At 41.7% G+C, this 9,074-nt stretch overlaps 1 protein-coding gene across 1 annotated transcript; it reads right to left on the bottom strand.

Annotated features, from left to right (window-relative positions):
- Positions 1 to 4,279: 4,279 nt before the first annotated feature.
- rhogd (ras homolog gene family, member Gd) lies at positions 4,280 to 7,975 on the bottom strand. The gene is made up of 2 exons (XM_079352609.1): positions 7,870 to 7,975; positions 4,280 to 7,320 (listed from the first exon to the last, which is right to left on the bottom strand). Exon 2 carries the CDS (start codon positions 7,286 to 7,288, stop codon positions 6,713 to 6,715), a length of 576 nt encoding a protein of 191 aa, XP_079208735.1. The 5' UTR covers positions 7,289 to 7,320; positions 7,870 to 7,975; the 3' UTR covers positions 4,280 to 6,712.
- Positions 7,976 to 9,074: the final 1,099 nt, after the last annotated feature.

Genomic DNA, 9,074 nt, shown 5'->3' on the forward strand with positions numbered 1-9,074 from the left:
AGTTATCAGTGAATTACATCAGCAGCCAGGGGTCTTTATGCCTCAATGTCAAAGCTGCTGAGTTTGAGAGCCTGTAAATGAGCAGTCTTCGTTCTTCTTCTGTAAGGAATGTTAGAAATTGCTCCCTTTACAATAAATCTCATCCGTTTTATACATTTTTTTAAGTTATATTTTTGGGCCATTATGCCTTTATTATAGGACAGCTGAAGAGAGACAGGAAATATTGGGAGGAAATAGTGGGGGATGACATGCAGCAAAGGCCGAGGTCGGTTTCAAACACAAGGCTGCTGCGATAAAGACTATACAATACAGTACAACATAACCGCTAGGTCATCAGCGCCCCCTCTCTGAACCTGTGCGTTAATAACATTCAAACGTTTTATGAAAGTTGCTTCTATTATCATAATGTCTATCCCCGTTTCAACTCGTTTTAAGCTGAATTCCAATGTTGACATCCAGTAAGCATACTAGGATCCTTCTGAAGTAACAGGGCCAAATATGCTTACAAGAACTTTGAAGACACAATACACACAAGAGAGTGCTCCATGGTGACGTAGAGGGGAATGCAATGATCATGAACTTCTAGCTACATGGATGACGGGAAACACACAAAACGGTGCATTAGCAGGTTTGGAGTGACAAGACATCAAATTGATTTACAAATTGTAGTTCATGTTCATTGATTTAGTGTGTGTTTTTATTTCATGTAAAGTTAGAATGATTAATAGAATAGTCTTCCACTTATGACAAGAGGTCTTGTTTGCTTTGCACAGAAAAAGCCAGCAGAAACGTCCTTCTGGAGGTCACCATTGCACTGCATGCATTTTACAATCAGTTTTTTTTCACTCTCAACTCATAAAAGAACATGAATCAGTGCTTCTGCTATATAGTACTGTGTGTGTACTTCTACTTGAGAAGAGTTAGTGTACTTGAACTGGCTATGTTGGTTTTATACAGTCTTGTAATTTTAGTGTGATGACAGCTTAGACACCGTGTAAAACCAAAGTTATGGCTTGTAATTGAGGAGGGCAAAGTGCTCCCTGAGTGTGGTCTGTCATATGAATTGTCAAATCTAAATGCAGAACCACAAAGTCAGCTCATTGATTACTTTCACTAACTTTTAACCACAAAAGCCTCTCCTTTTTTCTCTCTCTCTTTGTCACCCGAACCATGAGCAGTGTGAGTGTGCCTCTATGAAGTGTCAAAGTTGACTTGTTCCGGCACCAAGCGCCATCTGGCCTCTCCCTACTGTGCTGATAGAGACATCAACTTTGACAGTGTGTGAACAGCCTCTTGTGGATTTAGAGGAATTGCACATCAACAATGGGTGTCCACATTACACGGCTCATCCAATCAGCCAGTTTCTTCTGGGTTTGTTTTTTCAGACCCTCAGAAGAGGAGTTGGAGCAACAAAAATGTAATGAGTGCACTTGAGGACTCTCTGTTCCCAGCGTTGTTACCTCAGACATTCTCTGCAGCAGCTTCCCACCTCCAAGCTGCAAACCAACATAATTAATACTTGAGCCGACCTGGGTGTTTGTTCCTTTCTTGAATCTGTTCTGCTCCTCTGTTCCCCCTTTCTCTTTACACTCCCAAAATAGTTCACTGATCATTTGGGCTTGTTCTGTTAAGTCCTACAAGCTTGGGGACAATGTTGATGATCAATCACCGTAAAGCATCAGACAGCAGCTCTTACATTGAGCTTAGTATGAGGAGACACTTTAGTTTAAGTTTGATTAGTGGAGAAATATTTCCAGTTTTGGTCAAAACACAGTTACTAGCCTTTTTGTCCACAGAGATAAGATTTACACTATATATGCATTTTGTAGTTAAAACCATCAGGCTTCTAGATTAGCTTAGCATTAAACAAGAACTAGAACAAATAGCAATTCAAATATAAGCTCCTGTAGAGCTCAGTCATCATGTTATATTATTGACATTGTTCTCTGTAAGAATGTAAGAGTTTAGATTATAGCGGATTATGTGCCAAATATTTTTAATTAATATCTAAATAATTAAGCGATGTATTGTAGCTGTTTCTAATCTGTTAAAATATATCTTGAAAACAGACTGGTAAGTTGTTGGCTGATTGGAAAACAAAAATACATATCCACAACTGGTTTAGGTTTCCAGTCGTGGTCGAGCTGCGGGCTGCCTATTAGATCAAAGTCTTCTGCTTTTTTCCACTTTAGACAAGAAGAAGAGGCGGGATCTCCCTGGTTCCTTGACTGAACAGAGCCTGGAGCTGACCGGCCTTTTGCCTTTACCCAGCACATCATCAAACGGACAGTGAGAGGCAGAAAAGGAACGAGGGAGATTTGAGGAGCGATAGACAGAGCTGAGATCAAGGTCCCAGCGGAGGCCAACACTCCCACTCGCTCCATGCTGATGACTCATGAACAGGATATCAGCTCCTGCTACGTTCAAACACGGGCTTTGCAGCATGAAAAACATCTACATTTACATCATGTACTTAACCCTGTAAACAAACAGGCATTGAATTCTGTTTTCAACAAACAAATAAATATAAATGTGGAGCCATGGGCCATGTTTGATTTATCAATCATTGATGTTATCTTGTTACGTGTGGTATAGTTTGAGATACAGGCAACATAATCTTTCTTATGAGGTTAGGGCAAGAGGCACGTGGATATAAATCTGACTTTATGTGTTTACAATGTGTCTGCAGATCCCACAATTACATTACTGTAGGCCCATTCAGTTTCTTACTATGTGTAAACGTTAGTGTTTGTTCTTATTTGGTTATAAGATGTATTTTGGCATTTTGACAAGATCAAGTTATGATTCTTTTTTTTTTTAAAGATTTGTTTTTGGCCTTTTGCCTTTATTGATAGAGGACAGTGGATAGAGTCGGAAAGGGGGAGAGAGTGGGGAGAGACATGCGGGAAAGTGGCCACAGGCCGGACGCGAACCCGGGCCGCCCGCGCGAGGAGCGAGGCCTCGCAACATGGTACGCGCGCTGTCGCTGCCGCTGAGCTATCGGCGCCCCCAAGTTATGATTCTTTTATGTGCTCTTTCTGTTATGGTCACTTTGGTCTTCAAAGTATCCAAAATGTCTTTTTGCTTTAGAGTATCTCCGACTGATTACGTTTATTTTGCTGTGTGCATTTTATTATGAAGCAGGTATTTTAGTCTTTATGATAAAAATGTAATTTGAGAAAGACAAATTGGTTATGATTTCTTATTAATCTAAATGTCCTTTAAATGGTCCAGGTTTCATTTCTTTTCTAATTATAAGTTCATGTTTGGAGATGATACAGCATCAGATAACCTATGAGCAAGTGAAGCTCGGCTTGTGACTATAACCAACTGAATCAAGCTCACTTTATATAATCTGCACATAAAGACGGAGGTTACCTAATTTCAACTAAAATGAACCCTTTGATTAAAAACTAAAAAGCAGTGAGAGAGAACGGTAGCCGATGTCTAGTTTGCATAACTCCTGTTGTGGTCCACTGACCTAAAACTGTCTTACTTTAGCCTAAGTCCCTTTAATCTACCTTTCTACGTTAAGCTTATTGCGTACGGTAACACCAGCTTGTGCTGTCTTATGTTATTCATACATCACACTACTCGCAGCGCTGCTTTCCTGAATGATTTTGGCACAGTTCATAGATGCAATGTGTCAAACACTGTCACAGCAGCAACACAGCGTTTACCAGCTGTAACGATACATACATCCTCGTCTGGGCTGTAAAACATGTCGACAGGCTGCAGAGAAAATAGGCTCTAAATGTTGCTGCAGTGATGTTGAAATGAGCCGTTGGTGGAGTTCAACACATCTGTCATTTGTCAGAGCCACCACCCATTAAGGTCAGGGGAATTTTTCAGAGAAAGCAGCACATGTAGTTTGTTTTAAGCCCATGTAACTGATTGAACTTGTGGGTGTCTGCTAAGATGAATGATGGCCCTGAAAACCAGATGGGTATATAGACCATTAACTCCAAATGTAAAGGGAAAAAAAAACAAAGGCTTCTAAGAATGGCACTCATTCTGGTTTATATGACATTCAACTAGAGGACTGTGTCCATCTAGTGTTCAGACATGGTAAGTGAAGTTGCTCTAATATAAGATAGACTGAAATACAATAGTCTGTGTGCTTGCAGGAACATCAGTGTGGTTTCCTGAGCTTTTAATACATGCATGTGTAAATTATTTCTGTTGTACTTCTCAGTATAGTTTTGTTCTTCGATATTGGTCAAACTTGAGTTCAAATTTCCAACCATCAGAAAAAAAAAGTATCTTTCACCACACAGCATCTGGTTTAACCACCATTTTATTTGGCATAATTTAAAATCATCTCACGGTTAGTTCATTTATACAAATATGCTTTTGTTATATATAAAACAATTACAAACAGATTTCTACAAATCAAGTTCCCAGTGTAAAAGCGTAGTACCACGCACACGGTAGCATACAGCTCTGGGACACAGACAAGAGAGCCCACAGGTGCATGTTCCACTTCAACAGCATTATCCGAGTGAAATCAGGACACGGCAAAAAATACTAACTCACCCCAGTTGACAGTTTGACATATTGTGCACTTACATTCAACCCTCAGAAATTCTCACATATCCTTTGACAGCTCTCAAACCGCATCATTGTTTTTACACCACATCTGCTTGTGTTACGTTTCACTTATCTTAGACTTTACACAGGCCACAATCTAGGTGCATTATTATACACTCAGCTCGATGAGTAAATGAAAATTACGATAGTAAAAGGACTGCTGGTATAACTGGCAGCTATGAGCACAAATTGGCCAGTCACTGCTGCTGCTGCTAAAAAAAAAAAAGTTTTAAAAAATGTATAAAAATCTTCAGATGCGACCAGGCACGTTTCACAAACGCAGCGCTTGCTAACTGTATGCACTTGTGCCTTTCCCTCACTACACCATGCAACACAAGTATGCAAACCACAATCTGTTAAGAGCTGTGGGCCACCAGCACTGCGCTTCATGTGCTCCCTTTTACAAATGCTCAGAGATGCGTTGCACAAGATGTCAGTTTAGCACCTGTGACTTTCAAAGAGGGTTGTAAGAACAGGCTGTCAATGTGCTGACTGGAAGAAACTAAGGCACAGAGCTTCTGAGAAATAACAAAAAAAAAGAAAAAGAAATAAACCCAGAGTTTGTCAAACCTGCATTTAAAAAGGCCTTGGTGGCATTTGCATCACTTAAGGAAAACCCTTTGGGGGAGCATGGTGATGGTCTTTGGTTTCAAAAAGGCACCTGACCAAATAAAAGGCTCCTTCAAAACTGTAGAGGAACAAATGTTTTTACACAGTAGACAAACTGAATGGGCAGCTATGAAATGATGCTTCTCTCACAAAGGAAATCAAATGTCACTAACCCTGATGAATGGAACAGACATGAAGAGCGCAGCACGAGCCACACCACACGTACGCTAGTATTTCATGCGATGCTGATTTAGTTCTGCAGTGGTCATTGTCTGCTGACCTGAAATGTAAGACAATGTAATTGACGAGTGGAGCCCTGTTCAATGGTGGTTTATCTGAGTATTAATTATTACACACAAACATTTTACTGATCAAATAAACATAAGCTATTACAAAAAATATATTCAACTTTGGCCATAACCGCACTCAAGGGTTAAAACATTTTAGGGGAGAAAAAAAATCATTTACAGAGTAAATTCAATATTATTAGACAAAATATAGTCTCTTTGACTCGACTGTGTCGAAGAGTCATTCTTAGGCATGCTTTAATGGCATTCGGTAAGACATAGACAGAGGAGAGCTGTACAACAACTCAACTTTCTGATACGCGAGGAAATCCTGTACCAGTGAGGGTTAATTTAACAGAAGCCTTTCGACACCTGCTCCTGTATTATTGATGAGGGCAAACGGTCGGCTGCTTTTAATGGGACCAGCTTATCTTGAAAGGCCAACTGACTCTTCCATGCATGGCAGTGAGAGAGGTGAAAGAGGCTGGAAGTGAAGCCTGCCAGACAGCTTTTACATGCCACACTGAGCACGAGGGGGGGGGGGGGGGGCCGCAGCACCGCAACAGTTCAACCTTTAATCTGTGCTGGTGGCTAAGGGGTACTGGCACTTGTCCGAGTGTAAACGCACCTCATCTGGACTCAAGCTGCTTGAAATTAAAGATGCGTTCACCCTATACTTGGCTGTTTTGTTATATTTAAATAGGCAAGTCAAACCATCTTGATGGTGACGCGGCTTGATACTCATGAGATGCAACCTTGGTGAGAGTATGAGGTAGTCATTATTTCTCCACCTGAACAAAGGCAGATCTCTTCTCTCCAGTCGAACAGGGTAGCTTGGTTTGGAAGTTGTTATGGCTTTTGACAACCATGATCAGCATTTTATAAGGCGAAGCAGAAGAAGCTATAAATCTAGAAAAAAGATGTACAATTGGAAAATAAAGTGTAAATATCAAAAGTTAAAATGTAAGAAAAATAGAGAATACGGTCAGTTGCTGCCGTCTTGGCACAGTCACTTTGGTGATGATGGTAACGGAGTGAAATCCTCCAGGAGATGATTAAGGAAGAGAGGAGTAGCAGAGGAGCAGAAAAACTGCTGAACTGCTGTTGGTGGTGGAAGCAGCCAGATGACGACTTTTGTTCCTTAGCCTTCCTTTGCATCTGTGGATTTCCATCATCCCTCTCTGCAGTCCAAATCTAGGAACCCTTTTTTTTTTTTTTTTTTCTTTTTACAACAGCACACACTTCTTGGGGTTCTTTTTTGTGACAGGATACAACACTGCTCTCACAGCTTCAGCAAACACCTCCCTGACACCATCCTGCAGCAGAGCAGAACACTCCATGTATTTCACAGCCCCAATCTGCTTGGCGAGGGCATTTCCCTGCTGCTGGGTGGTCGGGGCCAGGCCCTGCTCCTTCAGCTTCTTCACTGTTTCTGTATCACCCCTCAGGTCCCTCTTGGTGCCCACCAGCAGGATGGGTACGTTTGGGCAGTGGTGAGACACTTCAGGGTGCCACTTGTGCCTGACATTAGCGTGGGAGGAGGGGCTGCCGATGGAAAAGCAAATGATGAAAACGTTGGTCTGGGGATAGGAGAGTGTGCGGAGACGGTCATACTCCTCCTGGCCTGCTGTGTCCCACAAGTTCAGGCTGACGGTTCGGCCGTCAACGCTCATCTGAGCACTGTAGTTGTCAAACACTGTGGGGATGTATTCTTCTGGAAAGGCATTGGTGGTATAAGAGATGAGCAGGCAGGTTTTACCCACTGCCCCGTCCCCCACCACCACACACTTTATGGTCTGCATCCTGCCTACGACCACTGGGGCTGCTGCAGCACCTGACAACACAAAAAGGGACCCTGAGTAACTTAAATGCCGCACACACAGAGGCTCGTGCACAAAGAGGGGTTTAACTAATACTTATAAAAGGTGAAAATGCCGATCAGTAACTCTGCGTCAGAGAAGCTAACAGCCGCCAACTTCAGCGCATCGACGTGATTAACGTTGCCTAGGTGAGCAACAATTCAAGTCTGTATTTAACAACCTCAACTGAGTTTCACACAGAGAACGTTGAATAAATAACATCACCTGAAAGTGATACGTCGCTTTTCAGTAGCGTTTATTACCCCGGACTCTTCACTTTTCATACTAGGCGTTCCCCCAGTGGTTAGCATTAAGCTAAGGAACTAGCGCCTTTGGTGGCTAACAAGCTAGCTAGTTAGCAAACAAGTTGAAAGTTCATCTGCAAGCTACTTATCAAAAAGTTATGTTTCTGTGCATTAACAAAATCCATTAAGTGACTCAAAACATCCTCACATCTTTTAAAACATTGTTTCAAGAGTAGTTATCAACTTTAACCATTACATTTGAGAGATTTTGTGACTTACCGCCACTTAGCTTTCGATCTCCTTTCGCCTGGAATAGTCAATCACAGCCGCATCCGGGGAGCTGTCCATTACGTGAAAACCGACGCACTGAAGCAAAGCATTCTGGTAGTTGTAGTTTTTTTTGTGACAGTCGTTCGACGACACTAGATGGTGCTAAGCTTCTACTTCTACCAGCACACACGCACACTCCTCATATAGCCTATATATTTAGGACATATATGGCTATTAATATTCTGCTTTTCTACATCTATATTAGACATTTAAAAAAATGATGTGAGACTTTATAAAATCTTTATTATAAAATCTAGGGGAGCATCGTTCAGTAAAGTACTCCGTGCGTCAACTAAACTTTTACTCTTTAATGATACACAATCTAAGCCACATTTATGAATGGATATTGCACATTCATCCCCTGCAGCAAAAAGCATTTATGGCCTTAATTATTGTCACAATGGTGTCCATTGATTCAACTTTCATTTAGCGTTACCCCTTGGAGGCAGTAATTATTTCTAATAGAGTAGTCTGTCGTGTCAACACAATTGACCATAAGACCTGCCACTTATTTAATTTTACTGACCACTCAGTTAACACTTCAACTCAAACTGTCAAGCTTTGGCATGACCATTATGCATGTCAAGAAGGGTATGAATGCATAAACCCCTACACACTCTTTGTTCTGACTTTACCCTTACTCTTGAACTTGCTTCATTCTCTCCACTAAATGCCAGCGTGTGTGTGTGTGTGTGTGTGTGTGTGTGTGTGTGTGTGTGTGTGTGTGTGTGTGTGTGTGTGTGTGTGTGTGTGTGTGTGTGTGTGTGTGTGTGTGTGTGTGTGTGTGTGTGTGTGTGTGTATTGAAACGTAATTACCCCATCTCTTGTCTTGTGGACCTCATGCAAGCTCTTTGGTCAGCACCGGCCTTAAAGCCCATATATCACTTATTCACCTTCAGACAAGATCATTATTCACACCAAGCCAGTTCTTTCAATCAATACCAAATATAGAGGGCAGCTAAAAGAGGGATTACTTTCGACTACTCTTTCTTGCACCCCTGGAGATCTGTTGATGATGTCACCTCTATATACTGAGGCAGGTTCAGAGGCCAGCGCTGACCGACAACCGGACACTCAAGAACACAAAGAGGCACCGGTTTATTGCCTTTCCCAAGAGGTTCTGGCGTCACTACGGCCTATAAAAAGAGAATTCC

Source organism: Symphodus melops (assembly GCF_947650265.1).
Source record: "Symphodus melops genome assembly, chromosome: 9".
Lineage (NCBI taxonomy): Eukaryota > Metazoa > Chordata > Actinopteri > Labriformes > Labridae > Symphodus > Symphodus melops.

Excerpts from the sequence above, each read along its gene's own strand:
- rhogd (XM_079352609.1), bottom strand. The coding sequence starts at position 7,288 with ATGCAGACCATAAAGTGTGTGGTGGTGGGGGACGGGGCAGTGGGTAAA.